The sequence below is a fragment of the Oryctolagus cuniculus genome, chromosome 16 (genome assembly GCF_051225735.1).
Source record: "Oryctolagus cuniculus isolate XC-2025 breed Fujian yellow rabbit chromosome 16, ASM5122573v1, whole genome shotgun sequence".
In the NCBI taxonomy this organism is placed as follows: domain Eukaryota; kingdom Metazoa; phylum Chordata; class Mammalia; order Lagomorpha; family Leporidae; genus Oryctolagus; species Oryctolagus cuniculus.
The window spans coordinates 42,366,941-42,388,872 of NC_142882.1; the positions used below are offsets into that span (position 1 = coordinate 42,366,941).

The following is a 21,932-nucleotide window of genomic DNA, read 5'->3' on the forward strand; positions in this document are numbered from 1 at the left end:
CAAATGTTTTGTGGAACACAATGTCATCAAGATGGCAGAATACCAGAAACCCAGGTCAAGTCCCTCCATAGAAACATTGACTTAACCACTTTCCATGGATAAGAATTCCATCACAAGAATTCTAGAAGCCAAGGGACAGGCTCCAGCACTCCAGTAGACCATAACAATGGAGAAAAACAGCATTCAAAATGATAACAATAGTTCTGCTTTGTTCCTCTCCCAGGTCAACCCAGGGTAGCAATGACAAAGGTTGCTCTGCCCACAATTTCTGCAATGAGGGAGGGACTGAGGTTCACCCTCATCCCAGGGACCTTCCCAAGCAGCTTCTTTCATCTTGCTTCACGGGGAACACTGAGGGAAATGGCGTGGGAAGACGACCCACACCCGCTAGAAGTACAGGCTTCGTCCTTTCCCAATTACCGAGCCCTGTCACTCCCCAGTCCTGCCCAGCTGTGGACCCCATCCATCCCTTCCTTCCCACGTTCAGGTGCCACCAGCCAGATGCCTTGGAAACCAGGCTGTCCTGAGTGGTGAAGCTCTTTCCATGAAAAAAAAAAAAGTCCTTAACAACTGGATATTCTTCAAATGTGCAGGCCATCTCAAGGATAGAACGATTACAAATAATCCTGGGAACATGACACCAGCAAAGGAAACTAACGAAATTTCAGCGACTCACCTTAAAGAGAGGGTGATAAATGTCTGAAAAAGAATTTTAAATGATTCTCTAAAATCACTTCAGTGAAAGACAAGACAGTATAAACAGAAACTTAAGTAACTAAATTTGAACAAAACAAGTTCAATAAAGAAGCAGATATAATAAAAAAAATTGTACAGCTGAGGAAAAATACAATAGGAAGACTCAATGCAAGGTAAAATCAAGTCAGAGAGTGGACGAAATAAAAAACTGGGGATTGGTAATTATTCAATTTAAGTAGCAAAATGAATAATAATAAAAAAAAAAGCAGAAGAAAATCTACAGACTTATAGAGCACCATTATGTGAAATAAAAAAATGCATCATAGGTGTTCTAAAAGGAGAAGACAGACGGAAGGGGCCGAAAGCTTTCTAAAGAAATAATGGATGAGAACTTCCCAAAATTGAGAAAGGAAAGAGATAATCGGGTTCATGAAGCCCCAGAAAATCCAAACTGGTTAACTCGTACACCATCTATACTGTGACACAATTTAATGAAACCGTGAAAAGCCAGAGATAACGAGAGAATCTTAAAAACAACAATTCGGCACAAGCAATAGTTACAATAGTTTAGAAACAATAGTTTCTGATAGTTTACAATATCTGTAAACTATCAGAAAATAAACTTTTCAGGCAAGAGAGAGTGTAGTAATACATTAAAAGTAATAAAAGTTAAAACCAGCACAGGTAATCAAGAATATTATACTTAGCAAAATTGTTCTTCCAAAAATGAAAAAGAGAGAAGGATGTTCTTTGATAAACAAAAATTTTTGGAATTTGCTATTATTGGACCTATCCTACAAGAAGTATTATAGGAAATTCTATATGCTTAAATGATTAGACACTATTTATCCTATTTAACACCCTGAATATACGATTGTGGAGATTTTTCTTGTAATGTAAATTGACAGAGAAATACAAAATATTGTAGTACTGAAATGGTGGTAGATAAACCACTTTTAATTTTAGTATAAAAGTTAAAAGAAAATCTATTAATGACATCTAAAATTGTTAATAGATTCACAATATAGAAACAATGTGTCCCAGTGATAATACAGATCATGGGTGGAGGGAGGAAAAGTACATGGTTTTCATAGATAATTAAAGAAAAATTTAGGCATGACTAGTGTCTGCTAATACTAACTGATAGAATAAAAAAGGGAGAGAACGATCCATCATGGGACGTGGGATACACAGCAGACTCATAGAATGGCAGATGTCCTAAACAGCACTCTGGCCTCAGAATCAGCCCTTAAGGCATTCGGATCTGGCTGAAGAGCCCATGAGAATATTTCAGGCATGGAAAGCCAAGACACTCTGGAAGGAAAAAAAAAAAAAAAAAACACCTAAATGAAAGATCTCTATGAGTGAGATCCCAGTAGAAAGAACGGGCCATCAAAGAAGGAGGTACCTTTCTCTGAAGGGAGGAGAGAACTTCCACTTTGACTATGACCTTGTCAAAATAAGATCGAAGTTGGCAAACTCAAAAGGCTTCCATAGTCTTGGCAACTCATGACTTGAGCCTTGAGGTTACTGACGCGATAAACAAGAGTGTCAATTTGTTAAGTCAACAACAGGAGTCACTGTGCACTTACTCCTCATGTAGGATCACTGTCCTTAATGTGTTATTCAATGTGAATTAATGCTGTAATTAGTACTGAAACAGTATTTTACACTTTATGTTCTGTGTGGGTGCAAACTGATGAAATCTTTACTTCATATATACTAAATTGATCTTCTGTATATAAAGAGAATTAAAAATGAATCTTGATGTGAATGGAATTTGAGAGGGAGCGGGAGATGGGAGGGTTGCGAGTGGGAGGGAAGTTATGGGGGGGGGGGAGCCACTGTAATCCAAAAGCTGTACTTTGGAAATTTATATTTATTAAATAAAAGTAAAAAAAATTAAAGAAAAATTTCTATCAATTGAAAGAGATTCAATGTCAACTCACAGTAACCATCAAAATTCTACAGGAGGTATGCAAGTGCAATGTGTGGAAAAATATATTCCACAGAAATTATAGCAAAAATGACTATACCTACATCAGATAAAATAGACTTTAATTCAAAAATGTCATGAGAGATAAAGAATGAAGAAATCGAAAAATTCCAAGAAATAGACAAACTGTTAGAACAGAATTAGAAAGGCAAAAGAAAGTTGAAATGGCCAATAGAGAATAAGATTGAATCTCTTGTCAATAACTTGCTGATACAACTTGCAATATGATCCAGCAATTCCACTATTGGGTATATACCCAAAAGAATTCAACACAATGTATCTAAGCGATATCCCCACCACCTTAATAGCAGCATGGTTCACAATAGCCACAATCTGGAATTAGCCAAGGTGTCTATCATCAGATGAGTGGATAAAGAAAATGTGGTTTATATACAAAATGGAATACTATTCAGCTGTTAAAAAAATGAAATTCTACCATTTGCAGCAAAACAGAAGCAAATGGAAGGCATCACGTTGAGTGAAATAAGCTGGATCCAAAACGATAAGTATTGTATGCTCTCCCTTATATGCAGGAGCTAAAATTTAAAAACAAAAACAAAACAAAACAAAACAAAAACCCACAAAGAAACAAAAAGAAATGTCTATGTGTATCAGTATTGTTGCAAATAACGTGTTGTAAATCTTCATTTTTTAAATTTTTTTAACTTTTATTTAATGAATATAAATTTCCAAAGTACAGAATATTCATTACAATGGCTTCCCCCCCCATAACGTCCCTCCAACCCACAACCCTCCCCTTATTCATTCCCTCTCCCCTTCCATTCACATCAAGATTCATTTACGATTCTCTTTATATACAGAAGATCAGTTTAGCATTTAGTAAATCTTCATTTTATACCTTTGTGAAATCAATGATTAAGAATGTTTATACCGACCAGCGCTGTGGCTCACGTGGCTAATCCTCCACCTGCGGCGCCGGTACCCCAGGTTCTAGTCCCGGTCGGGGCGCCGGATTCTGTCCCAGTTGCTCCTCTTCCATTCCAGCTCTCTGCTGTGGCCCGGGAAGGCAGTGGAGGATGGCCCAAATGCTTGGGCCCTGCACCCGCATGGGCAACAGGAGAAGCACCTGGCTCCTGCCTTCGGATCCGCACACTGCACTGGCCTCAGTGCGCCAGCCGTAGCGGCCATTTTGGGGGTGAACCAATGAAAGGAAGACCTTTCTCTCTGTCTCTCTCTCTTATTGTCTAACTTTGCCTGTCAAAAAAAAAAAAAAAAAAAAAAAGAATGTTTATACTACCCTAGGTTTAATGCTCTGTGGTTACTTTAAAATTTACTGTTTATGGATGAAAGGGTCATTTTCCCATTAAATTATTGTTTATAGCCATTGTCTACATTCCCACTAAGCTAGGGTATTTTTGGTTTTTATTTGTTAAACTTCTTATTTGGTTAAGTATTAAGCCTTTTTACTGTAATGTAAATCTAAAATATGGTACCTCAAATGCTAAAAAGAAAAAAAGAGAAAGAAGGAGAGTGGGAGGGAGGAAGAGAATATCATTAGATTCTTAGAACTGCATGTACAAGGGCGGTTGAATATGTTAAAAAAAACTTATTAAAACTGTTACAAAAATGTCTTTAAAAAGTAAACAATAGCAACAAATAAACAACTTTGCTAAACAGAAACACCCAGGACCAGATGGCTAGGTAGGTGAATTCTAACAATATACTAATAATAAATGAGTGTCAGTATATTTAAACTCCTCAAAGTAGGGAACATAATACTTCCAAACTCTTTTATGAGGTCAGCTTTACCTTGAAAACAAAGTAAGGCATATACACCACAATTACAAAACTCCATCCCTCGTAAACAGGGATGTAGAAATCATCAGGAAGATATTAGCAGAACAAATGTAATAGCATATCAAAATTATCATATTCCATGATAAAGTAGGATTCACTGCTAGGATGCTAGGATTGTTCAACATAAGTAAATCAATGTGATAATACAAAAATAGCAAAATGAAGGAAAATAATCACATATTATCTCAAAAGATAGCCCCCCAGAAAAATATTTGACAAAATTCAACACCCTTTCATGACCCTCAACTATTAAGTATAAATTCATTAGAGGAGAAATTTGCCTCAATGCAATAATGTTCATGTATGAAAACCACACAACTAAAATCATCCACAACAGCAAAATAACTAAAAGCTTTGATCTAGCATCTGAAACAGAGCAAGGATGTGTTCTCTCATGGTACACATTCAACATAATACTAGAAGTTTTGTAAGGAAGCAAAAGCTATTCAATGTGGATGAGACATGAAATTATCTGATGTGCTGATGACATGATCTTATGTGTGGAAACATGAAAGCCTCCAACACAAAACAGAAAAAATTCAAGAACAAAATTCAGCAATGTTGCAGGATACGTAATCAACACACACAAAAAATCAGTTACATTTCTCCACACCAACAATGAGCTATCTGAAAATGAATTAGGAAAAGCAGTACAATTCACAATAGTATCAAGAAGAACACCACCACTGTGCCGGCCCCCTGCCATGAACTTTTTAATGTTTCCTTGTATATTGCATCACCAACTGAATGCTCACAGAGTTTGGATTGGTTTCTAGGGGAAACCTACTAAAGAGTATGAAACATTCAGCCTTTTTTATTATTGATTAGAATATAAATTTTAAATGTAATAGTTTATTAATTGCTTGAGGTGTGAATTTTCATGCAAAAAGCAGAAAAATGTCATTGAGCGCATCCCTCTCATTTCTGTAGGAGCCATTCATGGGCTGACTCACTGAAGTGAAATATTTGTCTACGATGCACAGCCTCAGTGCTTGCTCTGGCAAGGCGTAGGCCAATGGTTTATGTCAGAGACAACAGAATTATTTGATGAGGAATCCTCCCATACATTACTTTAGGAGCATAATGTTTGCTATTAACCTTGCAATTGTTGTTAATACTATTCCCAGCATACATGTGACATATTTACTATAAGGATATAATTTACGTGATGCCTGAGAATTGCTGCTCTCTTCCTTGCCTTTGGCAAAAGCAATAGTAATTTATTGTCCAAACATTGTATTATGATTGTTCTGAAATAACTCAATTGGTTTGCCAAAGAGGTTATTGTGCTATGTTTGAAAATTAAGCAGAAGTTCATGCCCCAAATTGGCAGAGATGTGTAACCTCAAAAGCTCTTGGGCAAGTTAAAAAATCATTAATCCAGTGAAATCTCATTTAGAGAGATTTTCATCTTCATAATTTGTATCATATGTTTCTGTTTTGGCTGCTTGTACAAAGTCAGCACACTTGCTAATTCATTTATCTGGGAATATACAGATTTACCTTCTACATTTGTAACACAGTTTGGTTCATTATTTGAGTTATAATTTTATTGGTGATTGCATCATTACTTTTATAAGGGTTTCTTTTGAACTTTCACTTCATTTTTGCATGAATTGTGGGTAAAACTCCCAGGATAGTAAGAATGCCAACTACATACTTGAAACATATATGAATGTTGTTACATACACATAACATGAAAATATTAGCTGAGAGGGAATTTAGCATGTCCTGCGACAAAATGATCAATGCAGTCTTTTGAACATTGGTATTTGCTTTCCAAAGGATGGATCATTAATAGTATATGGAATATGTATGAGCAATTAATCTTACCTGTAAAATGCATGCAATGTATTTTAACTAAACTATTTAATTGTGGTTTCATCTGGAGCCACCAGACGTCTTGTTGATATTTAATAGACCACAAAGATTGACTAGTCGTCCATGGTTTCTACTTTGGGAAATAACGCATTAAGAGTGTCATCGCTTACTTTTTCTCCAAACACTTACTAAAAGTGATCACCTGTCCGAGGATCTGTGAGGTTCCTTCCCGTGTAGGAGTAGAGAGTAACTAAAGTGAGCAGTCCACGGTGATAACTATGATTCTATGCTAATAAAAATGAAAACGTAAATTATTCACAAACAGAGGTCATTTATCACTTTATCACTTCTGAGGCACAAAGAAGTGCTTCTAACTGAATGAAATGATCTGGCAATGGCTCTGGAGTCAAAATGGAGAAAGAGTACCATAGACAATACATCCTGCCACTTGGGAAACATGGCAAATGGACCAGCAATGAGCTCAGTCCACTGAGGATAAAAAGTAATAAACACATTAAATATCACAGACACACCACCACAAATACATGTACGCAGCAGTGTTTTTAAAAGCAAACATTGTGTTGTAGAGGTTCTATTTAGAAATAATAGACTGAGAATTAATAAATCAAAAATTTCTTAAAGCATATGAAAACTGAGTTTACAACTCAGCCTAAAAATGCTTTCTTTAACAATGTTGTAGGCTTCCAAAATCCAACTCAGTCTACCCCCAGTTTTCATCACCAGCACCTTTCATGCTCCAAACTTGACACGCGCATGTCAGAGAATATTTTGAAATGATGACATGATAATAGAGACATCAACCATTAATCTCAGGGCCACATCTATGACCAAACACTGCCAAAGTTCTCTTTTGTCCTAGAACACTCAGATTTCTATATTTTATATTAATACATTTAATATTTTAATATTAAAAAGCCTATTCTTTCATTACATTATCATCTCATGTCATGAGGTGTACTAGTCTCCAAACCTGCCATTGTTCTGTCTACATTTAAATACAGTATAGCCAATTTAAATACATTTCTTATTGAAAAATATTTATTTGAAATCAGAGTTACAGAGAAAGATGGAGAGAGAGGGAGAGAGAGCTCTTCCATCTGCGGGTTCACTCCTCAGATGGCCACAACAGCCTGGGTTGAGCCAGGCTGAAGCCAGAAGCCAGGAGTTCCATCCAGGTCTCCCACGTGGATGCAAGGGCCCTAGCACTTGGGCCATCCTCCACTGACTTCCTAGGTGCATTAGCAGGGAGCTGGATCAGAAGTGGAGCAGCCAGGATATGAACCAGCGCCCATAAGAGATGCTGGTGTCACAAGTAGTGGCTGGCTGTATCTGCTAAACCACAATGGTGGTCCCTAAATATGCTTCTGACTTTAACCTGAAAAATACTGAATGATCTCCAAATGTATTGATTGGTTAAACTTGCTAGAGAAGAAGATTCCCAATCCTTTCCAGACATCTGCGTATACCACAGGTGTTCCTAAAGGGGCTGAAGAGTAATCCAGTAAAACAAGGGGCAAACAGGAATTTAATTAAGAAAAAATGAAACTTCACTCATATCAGAAAATTCATTGTGTTAAATGAGGTTAACTGAAATTTAACTGTCATAGACTGTCAGATTTTTCCCAACACATTATTATTTCAAATGATCCATTGCTTTTCCAAAATCTCCCAACATTTCCACGTGGAACAACTCTTACGCATTAAATTCATTATGAATGTTTTCAATGTGATCCACCTTGTCTTTCCAACTTCTCTTAAGATCATCTTCTTCTCGGCTGCAAGAATTTCCATCAAGCCCTAGTTGTCACCGGCTGTCTCCGAAAAAATGCCTTGTCCTGTCTGTATCTTTCAGAGCGTGACTCAAAACATTTCTCCTGTGCAGAAAACCCTCACACACTTTATTTCCCTATTTAATATCTACGCTCCCTCAGTGACCCCAGAGAAGGACGCTTTCTGTATAATTTTACTAGCTTTGCATTTCACTGCTTTGCCTGGTCACCTGAATCAATCTGTAGCTGCCTCTTCCCTGCAGAGCAAAAGATTCAAACATTCCAATATGGAAATAAAGCTTTTGTCTCCAGTGATCCGAGCAGGTAATTCATAGATTCTCTTTTTAGGTAGAAGGCTTCAACCTGCCTCCCCACCTCCCAGAAGACTGCTACCTTAGTTATTATCTGTAACCTGATGACTTCTGGGCATTTAGGCTATCTTTTTTCTAAATGCCCTGTCTTTAAAGACACACTGTTCCCAAATCTGTGTTTATAGAGATCCTAGGAGTTTTGTTTTAGCTAACTTTGCAGTGATTGCTGTGGAAGGAAGACTCCCTACAATAGTATTTTAAGAAAAAGATAGATATATATGCATGTGTGAGCTGGTTTCACACCCAAGCCTATATAACATCTTACGTGTTCCCATCATTTTCTATTCTCTCTTAAACTGTTAGAAATCGAAATAATTTCTAGGTAGGTAATGGTGAACAAACACCCAATTTAACCCATGCTGCAGTATGTAAAAATACTCATTGAATAGGGCTTACAAGACTTAGCTGAGAAAATGATGAATGAGAGTATTCAGATTGATGCTGCCCTCTCAAGACCAGATACTTGAACCTGGGAATTTTAACCTCCCTGAACCTCTGTTTTAGCTTCAAGGGCATGACTTACTCACAATCCTGCACCTATAATTCAATCAGGCCCTTTTCCCAGACATCTGCATACACCGTAGAGAATTCCAAAGTAGCAGAAAGGTAATCTTTTTAAAAAAGGACAGGGATCAGCCTTGTGGAGCAGTGGGTTAAGTTGCTGCTTGCCACATCAGAGTGCTGGTTAGAGTCCTGGCTGCTCTGCTTCCAATCCAGCTCCCTGCTAACGCACCTGAGAAAACTGCAGAACATGACCCAAGTACTTGGGCCGCTACCACCCATGTGGGAGACCCAGATGGCTTCCTGGGTCCTGGTTTCAATCTGGCCTGGCCCTGGTCAGTGGGATTATTTAAGGGGTGAAGCAGCAGATGAAAATCTCCCTTTATGTCTCTTCCACCCCAGCCCTTTCTCTCTGTTACTCTGCCTTTCAAATAAATAAATCTTTTTTTTTTCAAAGAACAGATAAGAAGATTTTTAAAAGGAGTGTAATCATATGCATGCAAAAAAATTACACTGGGATATCAAATGGACAGATTCAAATGTCCTTTTCTTGGGTATTGTTAAACATATTACATTGCTATTAGTGTATCTTTTCACACCACTAGAATTAAGCCATTATTTCTAGAAATTCAAATGATTATGAAATAACTAAAAATAATCCTTCATTTACAGTTACAAAGGCTACCCTTTGGTATGGAAAACACACATTTCAGGAAATCACAGCAGAATACCAAAAGGAAGCTTTTGAGATGTCTCTGGTTAGAAGATGATGGAAGAAAAATACTCTGTTTTAACCCCTTGAGATTGAACCAGGTGCAGTCACTCAAAGCATGAACTGACTTAACTTATATAACTAGAGCTGTGCAATATAAATTTCTGTGATTTTATGTCAGCAACCAGCAGCAGCACAGCAGGGATTTCCATCAGTCTTAAAAGTATTTTTATCAGGTGATACTTTGCTTATGGACAAAATGAATGCATCTAAAATACAGCTTTGTTCAAATAATCGAGTCTGCATGATAGGGATTTAAATATCATTAACACACATTATGAATTTCACTCATTTTTATGCATAAACATTAATAATATATTATATTCTCACAGGTCTCTTAACGTTACAGATATGCAACCCAACATTCAGTGTCTAGTGGGAAACAACTCAGATTATCAATTTTCAAGAAAATAATATCCCAATTAAATCAGACACATTTGTAATGATAGGGAGAGTTAAAAATTGGGAGAATCTGAATAATAGTAACGGTAATGAAATTGAACATGTTGTTTTTTTGACAGGAAAATTCTTCTAGGACAGGGTGTTAAATTCCTCAGCAGTCTTGTTTTCTCTTTTATAAAAATCCATCTTCGCTTCCCAGGCCCATCGCACTCTGTTTCCCCCTGTAAGTCAGTTCTTCTCTTTGCTTTCCAGGCTTTCTCCCAAATGCCAATTTTCCCTCTCGTTCACTCCCACTTGTATTTTTACTGTCAGATGCTTCTTCACACCAATGCCAAGATATATTTTTTTGAAACATCAGATTTTTACAGACTCCCATTTTCCTTATACCTGCTACTCCTTTCTCCATTTTTTTTAACCATCTTATTCAATCCACCTTTATCGCTGAATGTTTTATTTCTTTGTCATTTTATTTTCCTAAAATTTTGCTTTGTCTTCCTTTGCACAGATCTATCAAGGCTGGAGCACCTCTCTCTCGGGTTCCATCTTCAGAAATCAGGAGTGGCCATGGAACTTGCTTTAAGGAAAAAAATAGAGTGAAACCAAATAACACATGGCCTGCCAGTCTGATGCTTCTCAAGAGAGAATATATGTTTCCCCATAAAGGCACAGAGAGCACAGCCAACTGTGGATCCACAAATGAGAATGATGTGGATTAAGGACTCCTAGCAACACATACCGGACACTGATTGAGTGAAAAATAAACCTTTTTGCTTATAGTCCACTTGGATTTATGGCTGCTTTTGTCACCACATCTTAACAGAAATTGATTCCTTGCAAGGGGATTCCGCCATGATGAACAAATAAACAGGTCAGGGCAGGGTGTGGAAGAGTGAGGACACAGCTCTCAGAAGTGTTGGCAGAACAAGAGAAGATCACTGACTTAAATATCCCGAGCTCTTGGAGAAGACGTTCAACATACGTGGGAACAGCACCCCTAGGTTGACAGCAGTGGTATTTGGCAAGACGTTCCCAGAAAGAAGTGAGCACAAGAGAGACCTGGAGACCTTGCCAGCAAGAAGGAAGCTGACGAGATCTGAAAGAGGAAACTTCTCCTCAGCCCCCTGCAGGGAGTGATAAAGTTGAGACAGCTTTAGGAAAACAGAAGCTGATTAAAACAGCTTTTGCAAAGAAAAAGTAGGATACAAAAAAAACAAGAAAAATAAGGTATGGGTTCATAGCTGTTATTAAATACTCTCAATTGATTATATTGCCTCAGGACAAGAATATAACTCATTTACATTGTTTAGATCCCAGGAAAGATGGAGGCAACCTGGAGAAACGTGAAGACGCGGATGTGACACACAGTCATCTTTTTCCATCACAAAAGACGACCAGAGGGAGATGCAGGAGTAAGGGTGACGGTCTTCCACTGACACAGAAGTGTCAAGAAACAAGATGAAATGTGGCTGTAGTGTTTACTGGACAAGGTTTTTGACTGCAATCAGATGGTTAAGAAACCTCATGGTTGAAGTCCATTGCCAAAAGGGCAGACCAAGAACAGTGAATCGGTAGGATGTGAGACAATGCAAGAGCCTCGTTGAAGCTGTTGTTCATCTTTGCATGGAAAGTATACTGAGAAAACATAACACCCTCAGAGGGGGCAGATTGGCAAATGTCTCCATCAGAGGAAGCAGAAGAGAACATGGACGCAGACTACTGCAAAGGGACTATGAAAAACAATGGGAAATGGAGCAGCAGAGAACAACAGAGAGGATTACACTGCCGTTCCCACACCTCTCAGAGCTGGACTCCCTCCAGCAGGAGGTGGGAATACCTGCAAACCAGGGTCTGCTGGTCCCATTCTCTCCTCTATGGGAACATTCTGGTATTCTGTTCCCGATTCATCAACGTATAGGATGGGAACAGTGCAAGAAAGTCATTCTGGGTTCTAGGTCTCTAGATCCACATAGGCATGTGAGGAACTAATGTCAGTTACTTTTCTACTTCCTGGAGAAGAAACAATAAGATTAAACCAGACACTCCAAACACTGACCAATCTGTATGGAACAATGGAACATTAGGGTTAATTCCCTTGACTGGGGCCTGAGCATACTGGAATGGGGAAGAGATTTGAGCTGAATACTTTTTATCCCAAAGAACTGACTCTGATAAGCATAAGGCACATTCCCCAATATTCCAGTTTTCCTCTGAAAGAATATACAGTAAAATAAACTTAGAAGTTAATATGTGGCTGAAAATTCTCCAGCAATCAGATGCAAGTAGAAGAGATTAGTGTCAACTTCAGATGATGACCTTTAAAAGATGATATTGCATTAAGCATTCCCACACTCCCTGTAATAGTGAAGGGAAATACAACTTATGGGGGAGGTGCTATGAGCCCAGGGTTCCTGCATGTGCACAATCTGAATAGAGTTCCTTCTCATCTGCAGTGGCTAATGACTGTAGCAAGTAATAAACTTTTGCTTTTAAGTATGAAAGTTCTGGATTCACAGGTGTTGTTGCACCTGTGAATCCAGCCAGAAGACAGAAGCACTCCTGGGCATCATATATGAGTCAATGTAATCTCACATCACCTTGAACAAACATGAATGAGGTTTTAGTCATGTACATATCAAGCAGCACTGACCAATCCATGTTTTAGTTCTATAGGGAACATCATCATTTTTCCAATTTTCTCAAAATATTTTTGATTATATTTAGGGTGTCATACTTTGTACAGAATAGCTCCTTCTAGTTTAATATTTATTGCAGTCACTGAGGTCCTGAACTTGCTATAAATCCAATGCTCAACATGGAATGATGAGTATGAATCAAAATGGAGATAGGAGTTTGAAATGTCACATTCTTTCCTCTATTCCTTTTAAGATTTTATTTTCCTCTATGTGAACAGGTATTCAATGCAGACGGAATCCTTTACCTGTGGTTTTGACTTAGTATTAATACATTCTCTCTACACCTTCAAAGATTCAGAATAAAGCCTGTTGCACCTTGTGCCAGTGGCAACTAATCTAATCACAAGGTTTTATTTTCAAGTCTTTCATTTCTGTACATACACAGAGCAGAATCCACATTTACCTCTGCTTTTCAAATAAAAACAGTAAGTGGGATAAAATGAAAATGTATGACAATTATATTATAATAATATGACTGAAGTATTAAGATGAATTGTTAATCATTACTTAGCAAATTACAACTTTCGCATGGAGAAAATAATACCTTACTTATATAATGAATAATATTACACTTGGGCTAATCTGGTTGTAAGTTAATTATACACTACATAGCTGATTTAGTTTCATTTACCTAAGGAGCTGTTCTGACCCTGTTGCAGATTAATTACATCTTCAGGAATCCATTCTCATTTATCATTGTCACTTGCAGCATTATAGCTCTTAGCAAAAGTGTAGCGCTTTTTTTTTAATGCTAAAATGTGATACATTTTGCAAGTTTAGTCATTAAAAACATATGACAGATAAAACCAGGTAAGATTAAATTAGCTATGGAACATTAGGAAAGTTCATGTCCCAGAAATTAAATGACTGAAAGAAAATAAAAAATTGTGTAAAAATCATTCAAGTCAGACAGAGGCCTCGCCTATATTTTATAGCATTTTTGGGAAGACCTCATGCTTTGAAATATATGAAAATTATATGGCACATTTTAATTTCTTAACACAGATTAAGCAGATTTTATATATTCCCATTTCCTAAAATTATTAGAAATATTCAAAAGGATAGAACACACATATATACATATTTGTGCATTTAAAAATTCATGGAAAAATTAAATTGAAACATAAGTTTATTCTGGTGTAAAGAATTTTAAAATCCATTGGCATATGTTATGAAAAACCTATGCATGGATCATGACCTTTTTTCATGAGCTTATCTTTTAATTCTATTTTTCCATGAACATTTAGAAGTACAATCATGCATATATATGATTTTTTAATTTATGGTAAGAAATTTGCACTATTTGCTTTTATCTGACAATGGGATTGTCTCAGTTAAATGTGAGCAATAATTAGAGCTAGTGAAATATTTGTAAGTTCAAATATAGCTGAATATTTCTTTGTTTGAAAGTCTATGACCATTTAGCACCCGTTTAAAGCTATAGTATGTCAGTGTGCAAAGTGTAGGCATACTGCAATGACTTAGAATTCTCAGACTTCAGGAGTTCAGATGCCAGGGGAAGACACACAAAAGCGACTTAAAAACAGCATGTCGAATATGATTTACATTATATAAAAATATGTAAAGAGTAATATGAAGTACCCAAAAGGCAAGGCAAACCTAGTCTGGGAGGTTAGGAAAAGCTGTTGAAGGGATGAGAGTTGATTCTGCAGAAATGGTTGGCAGTTAACCTTCCAACTGGGGAGTGAGGAGAGAATGACATGTTTGGAAGAAGTGGGAGAAGAATTGATGACTTCAGCAAACGGACAATCAAGACAAAGCATCTCAACACCTACAAGCAGTATTTAGTAGTGAGGCTGAAGATGAGGCCAGGTCAGGACACCATGATGGGCACTTCGAACTCCTCTAGAAGGAACTGCTGGGCCCTGGAAGCATACTGGATGACAGGGGCATGGCACTGAGGAACCCAGACTGGAAGCAGAGTGAGCAATGAGAAGCCATGGCAGTCATGAAAGTGAGCAGTGAGGGCAGTCTGAGATACTTGGGGGTTATGCAAATGAAAACAAGATTCATGGGGAAGTCAAACAGACTAAATAGGATTCCTTGGTTTGTTGAGGGGACTTGGGAAACACCAAGAAGAGTTCTGTTTGAGTGACACAGAGAATGTTGTTAACTGCATACATGGTGATTGCAATTGCAAAGGAAAGAACCAAGGGGGGACACAGGGAGGAAAGGGGTGAATGGAAAAGAGTCCTGGAGATCCACAACAAAGGGCAGTGAAGGTAGGAAGTTGGTGGTGATTTAGACCCAGCTAGGTGGCCAGCGAAAGGCAAGACCAAGAAAGGTTTACATTCGTGGAAGTCCATGGAAGCAAGGAAAAAAAAATCAAGAAATGGAAAGCAAGTCCAGGCTGGGTGGTGCAGAACATTCAGAAAGACAGTACCAACTGTACTGGTTAATTTGAGGTCAAGACCGACAATAGCCAGAGAAGTCTGAGCAATGTGATATGGGGGGGGGGGGGGGAGGACATAGTAGAGGGACAGCAGAGCCAGTTTGCATTGGCTCACCAACAAGGTGACAGCTAAAAAGAGATATTTCACACTCAGAAATGACTGAGGAATAACCATTTCCTTCAAAAATTGATATATATGTCTCATGTTCTTCTCTATTCAAATAATATATTCAATTATTTTAAAATATTCTACTTATATGTATTTTGTTTAAATAATTTACCTTCAGAGATCAGAAATTCTTGTCAATAATGAAAATGTGGGTGTGAGAGTAGCTTGGTGGTTAAGATGCTTACACCCCACACAGAGTTCCTGGGCTCCATTCCTGGTTTCAGTTCCTGACTCCAGCTTCCTGCTAAGGAGAACCTGGGAGGCAGGAGTGATGGTTCAATAATTAAATTCTTGACACCCATGTGGGAGACTTGGATTGCTTTCTTGGCTCCCAGCTCTGGTCCTGGCCAGCCTCAACCTTTACAGCACTGGGGGACTGAACCAGCAAATAGAGATCCTGTCTATCCCTCTTTCTCAAACAGATAAATTAATTAAATAGAATGTAAATCCATTGCATATTTTCTTGAAAGGAAAAGAAAATGCAAGGAACAGTGATTCTTAAAAATGATATTGAAGTCTGAACATTCAAAAAAATAGATACCTATTCTATTGAAAAAAGACAATTGAAAAATAATAGCAATTAGTTGCTTAATTAAAGTTATTTTCGCAAATTCATTAATAAAATAAAAACAATAATTTTATTTAATTCTCTGATTCAATATTCTTGTTGGCAGTTTTCAATTTGGGAAATAAAATCAAATTACAGTACCCATTATTGGTTGCTATATGATGAATTTGTCTTAAAAGAAATTTCATTATTTTCAATTTGATGCTTAATGTATAAATTGTTTATCATAGAGTAGAAAACAGATTATTCACTTCAGTTTTCTAAAACTATAAATTGCTTAATGTGGCCTAGTCAATAAGAAACAGTATGTAATTATAAGAAAATAGCTGAAATTAGATTTGTAATGACATTTTGTAAAAAAAATTATATTGAAATAAAAAAAATCAAGTATCTGAGATTAATGATCTTTTAGTGATGGAAAATTTCTTCGAATAATGTGAATCTTTCCTGAGAAGAAACTGTTTTGGAAGCTAATATCCTAACTTTTTAATTCCTCAAATGCAGAATCCAATCTGCTCACATAAGAACAAGGTAAAAGCTATTGTTACTAAAGGGAATAGAGAATTATAAATAGAAAAATAGAATGTGACCAAAAGAAATATAAATCTAAGTAATACAAAGACAATCACTTTTAAAAACTCCATCCTATTTATAGTAAAGAGATAGATGCAATGAACATATCAAAGAAAATAAGATTTAGTAGACAGACTGTGGTCATCGTCATCAGTTTTATTGACATTGTGATTGAACAAAAATAACTACTATTTCAATTAGTCTGTAAACATAATTAATTTTTTATAGTTAAGGTATTTCATTTTACTTTCAGTAAAGGCACAGGACAATATGTAAGAAACGGCTGGTAACAAGAAATTCAGACTGGTAACTACTCCACTAACCTGAAATTTACGATTTACGAATTAAGTAGTCATATTTTTCCTACACTGGCAGAATAAGAGGCTCTTAGTGACTGGCTAAGGCTGAAGGATATTAAATCATAGCCATGCAAATACTTATTTGATAGCACATTTGGGTGATAATATATACGGTGCAGTAAAAGTCCACTTGTCTTTGTCAGATTTCTTCCAGGACTTGGAGAAGAGTCCCACAGTGAGCAGAGATCCGACTCTGCTTTCAGAAGAGCTAATGTGGATAAGGTTTTCATTTTCATGCTGGCTTTCACTTTTTACCCAGCGTGCGATACTAATTTGTTTCTGGATATGTTCTACAAAAACTAGAGGACCTTTCCAGAAGCCTTTGCAATTCGTACTGCATTGCTTGTTTCTGCTCACAGTGCTGACTTCTGTGTTGAAGAGTGTCCAAATTGGAACTTACTGGGATGATTAACAGCTGCTACAAAATCAATACTCCATGCAGGGAAAACAGAATTGGACTAAGATGGTCTTACATGAGCACTATCTGGTGGCTGAAGATCTATTGATGTCAGCAAGCCAAATATGATTTATCTTTGTGGAAGTATTTCCATGGATGTAATCCATGGGCCTTCCAGACTCAGTCTCAGACACCTAGGATGTGGAGGAGATAATTCATAGGTCTTAATTATGCATAATTATGCATATTCTCAGTTGCAAAGATCATCATTGTTACATTTAGGAAGAAATGGGCTTGCTTAAATCTTTTATTATTTTAACACTTATTATGGTTGAAATACTAAGTCTTAGTATTATTGCTATTGCAATTTGTCTCACAGTGACTCTTAAATTTTTTTCTACAAATGAAGTTGAAAGAAAATATAGATGTTTGTATATTTGGTTTATTATATGCTACCACTCTAAGCACAGGATAGTAGGGTAGTTGCTAACAAGTGCCCTAACATGTTTTATATTTATTTTTGAAGAATTAAGTATACTTTACAATAAATATGGTAAAAAAAAAACAAGATGAATATGCTGTTTCAAGGGAAACAAATTAATTCCTGAACCATTGTTTATTGGTTATCTTTTAGTCTCAGGGTGGTGGTTATGCATATATACTTCTATTATGCTGGAATTCACAATTCCTTTTGCCACTGTGTTTGTCTTATATCCACAGTAGTGCTTATCTTGGAATCAAAGCAGGTACTCAATCAGTATTTGTGGGATGTGCTAATGAATAAACTCCTTTGCAGCTGAAATACTAACGAACACTGGGATACTATTTGTCCAGGATAATCCAGTATTTCCATTTTTAATACTAACATAAACATACCATCAGAAGTTAAGACATGTTTGTGCAACAATGCCATTTATAAATCCCAATAAATGCCCCTTTTATCTTTTAGGCATATTTTGTTACTCTGTGAAACTAGGACTTCCACGAAGAAAAACTGTGTGGGCAAACATTCCACTCCCCATGATACTGTACATGCTACTACTGTTGCAATGTGCTATATGTGTGCTAGAGTGCAGAAACTAATTTATCAAGAGACTTAAATGATCATTTTGTGGGGTAGCTACCAATAATTTGATGGTACCCTTTGCATATTAAATATGGCATCCTTTCCTCTCTGTGCAGTGGGAAAATGTGAATGTGTTTGAATAGGGAAATACCACAGAGGAAGCATTGGACAGTTGTCAAATGAGTGGTCTTTCTACCAGTATTTTAACCAGGAATTGATCCTCCAGCTCAGAGCCGACACAGCTGGGTCAGGATTGTTACGGACTGGGAAAGCCACTGCCATCAATAAAACCAGGAAGGTGGCAAATAAAATAAATAAATAAGCCAGTGGGCTTAAGGCATGGCCTTCAGATCTTTAGATGCCTTAAGGCCTTATCCTCAAAGGGGAGATAGGCAAAGAGAAAGTGGAACTTAAAGAAGTGAATTGAAAGGTGAGATGGCAGAATTAGTAGTGGTTAACAAATTCACCACCACAGATGACTTCCTTGCGCAAAATGCACCAATTGTTGTAGTATAAAATAATAAATAAACCAAATAAACCCCCCATCCATTAGTGAAATAAAGACCCCATAAAGTACAAAGTTTCTTAGTTCCCCCCCCCCTTTTTTTTGGACAGGCAGAGTTAGTGAGAGAAAGAGACAGAAAGGTCTTCCTTCCATTGGTTCACCCCCAAAATGGCCACCACAGCCAGTGCACTGTGCTGATCTGAAGCCAGGAGCCAGGTGCTTCCTCCTGGTCTCCCATGTGGGTGCAGGGCCCAAGCACGTGGGCCATCCTCCACTGCCTTCCCGGGCCATAGCAGAGAGCTGGACTGGAAGAGGAGCAATCGGGACAGACCCAGCGCCCCAAGAGGGACTAGAATCTGGAGTGCCGGCACCGCAGGCGGAGGATTAGCCTAGACATCTTTTCCAGACATCTTTTCCAGACATCTTTCATCACTATCTGAAATTCAATTGTTTATTGTTTCATCCCTGTGAAAAATGAAGATTTATCTCCTGCATTCTTCAATATTAATTACTGATGTACCTTCCAATGTTTTGAAGAATGCCTCCTGCATAAATAACAACTCACATATATGGATTAAAAACAAGTTATATACATGAATGAAACCGTGCACAAAACAAAAAAAAAATAAGTCCATCCACCTAAAGTGGTATTTCGTTTTTCAAGGAAGGGAGCACCTTTACTAAGTTAGAAAACTTTGGCAAATCAATAGAGTACTCTTTAATGTAACAAAATCGTATTTTTTGTTGGAGTCATATATTCTTGTAGTAAAAATGGTATTAAAGTACATGCAACCCCATCAGATCTCAAAGCATTATTAAACCAATTCAACAATAGGCAGGGAGGTAGACCAAGTGAAAAGTGAAGAGTTGAAAGAGAATATATGTCATAGGATGGGTGTGCAAACATTTCAACACATGTGAAACATTTTGTGACGTTTTAAACATTACTCACAGTCCCACTGCATTTTTGAATTACATATAGCAGAAGGAAGCATTCAGTTCTCACCTAGTGTCACCACATGCCAGAGGTGAGCATTGTTAACATTTTGTATATGTATATGTATGTGTGTGTATGTATATATACATAATATATGTTTATATACATCTGCAGACTCTTTTATATGTTTTTGGAGACAAAGCTATGCAATGACATTCATGTTTTTCACCACCCTTGTCTCCAATATTGTATTTTGGGAGCTTCTTTTCTGATAATGTATCTCTATTAAATTGATAAACTTTCAGCTTCTTCCAAATTGTATGTCATTAAATATGATTGGTGCAGGTGAGGGTTTCCGAGTTGTTTTTCCTGTGGAATAGATTTCTCAAATGGAATTAATGGTATTGCCCAAAGAATATTCATTTTAAAATTTTAACAGATACCATCAAATTATTTTCCAAAATATCATTCTACTTTACAAGTCTGCCACACAATATATATGTACCCCCCTTTTTTGCCTACTTACTTACAGAATGTAGCATGTTTAGTCTTTGTGATTTTTAGCCATCTGAAAGATAGACTATGGCAATTCAGTGTACAATTTTACATTTCATGGTTTGTTGAAGTATTGGAGCTTCTTAATCAGTATATTCATTTTAATTATTTCTCATAATCTCACCTTAGTTTTCTATTTGATGTTTAATTAAAAATATCTTACTTTAGATTATCAAACCAATGTTTATTATTTGTGTTGAAAATGGTTTCTTTGGCATTTAATATTAATGAGCTTTAACATACAATTTTTAAATTAAAGGTGAAGAAAATCTAACTTGCAATTTCCTTTTCTAAATGAGTTCTAGATTTTCTGTTTGCTTCAGATAGGTTTTTCTTATGCCAAGGTAAGAGCAATATAGGTATATGTTTTCTTCTTGCATATTATGAGTGTATTGCTTTTATTGGCATTTTTAATCTACTTCATGTGCATTTCACGTGGATATGAAGTAGAAGCATAAATTTGCTTTCATTCAAATTAATAACCAATTTGTCAAATAATTTATTGTGTATTTTATCCTTATTCAATGAAGAGAAATTTCAACATCTAAGAAAAAAATACATTCCAGGAACATCTGCAGTTTGTTTTGTTTTGGTTTAATTTTATATTCTGTTTTATTTATTTTTGTGCTATCATATTTAGTTACAATAACTTGGGTGTGTTTATATAGTCCATGGCAAGAAAACTGACATTGTAGGACTAAATTATTTCAGAAAATTATGAAGGTGTTTTTGTCTAGCTTTATATAACAGTCAAAAACAACCACCAGAAATCTCATTAGGGTCTTTAATAGCAATGGTCTTAAATGTGTAGAATAATTTGGGGAGTGTTGATCTCCTGGTAATATTAAATCTTCTCATGAGTTTAATAGAAGAATTATTTTTCAGTTTTTTTTTTTTTTTTTTTTTAAACAAGCAGAGTGGACAGTGAGAGAGAGAGAGACAGAGAGGAAGGTCTTCCTTTACCGTTGGTTCACCCTCCAATGGCCGCTGCGGTGCACCGCGCTGAACTGAAGCCAGGAGTCAGGTGCTTCTCCTGGTCTCCCATGGGGTGCAGGGCCCAAGCACTTGGGCCATCCTCCACTGCACTCCTGGGCCACGGCAGAGAGCTGGACTGGAAGAGGGGCAACCGGGACAGAATCTGGCGCCCCGACCGGGACTAGAACCTGGTCTGCCAGCGCCACAGGCAGAGGGTTAGCCTATTGAGCCGCGGTGCCGGCCTCAGGTCTTATTTTGTAACTTAACATAAAATTGATTACTTTTCCTCATGTAAGCTGAGTGTCGTTCTTATTAAACGTAAACCTTGGTATACTATAAGTTTACTGATACTGTCAACTTAATTTTACTCATAATTACACAATAATTGGTGCTTTACAAAGGAAAGTTTGCCTTTTTTATATACCTGTCTAGTGCTCATCACATTTATTGCTTTATTAGCTGCATTTTTAGTTAATGCATATTTACAACACAGGTAGGCACATCACCTTCAAATAATAATGATCTCGGCTCTTACTTTTCCATATTTGTATAACA

The 21,932-nt window shown here is 36.9% G+C and overlaps 1 protein-coding gene across 13 annotated transcripts in view; it reads right to left on the reverse strand.

Moving 5' to 3' along the window:
* DGKB (diacylglycerol kinase beta) overlaps nucleotides 1-21,932 on the reverse strand; it is a 781,129-nt gene that overhangs the window by 406,813 nt on the left and 352,384 nt on the right. Inside the window, exon 21 of one of the 13 annotated variants that reach the window (XM_089315161.1) lies at nucleotides 10,602-10,741. The exons of 11 other annotated variants lie outside the window; for them this stretch is intronic. In XM_089315161.1, the coding sequence (XP_089171287.1) occupies nucleotides 10,634-10,741 (108 nt within the window). In that variant the 3' untranslated portion in view covers nucleotides 10,602-10,633. Of the gene's footprint in view, nucleotides 1-10,601; nucleotides 10,742-16,857; nucleotides 17,534-21,932 lie in introns of those variants that run through there. One more of the 13 variants, XM_089315160.1, reaches the window with a different exon arrangement.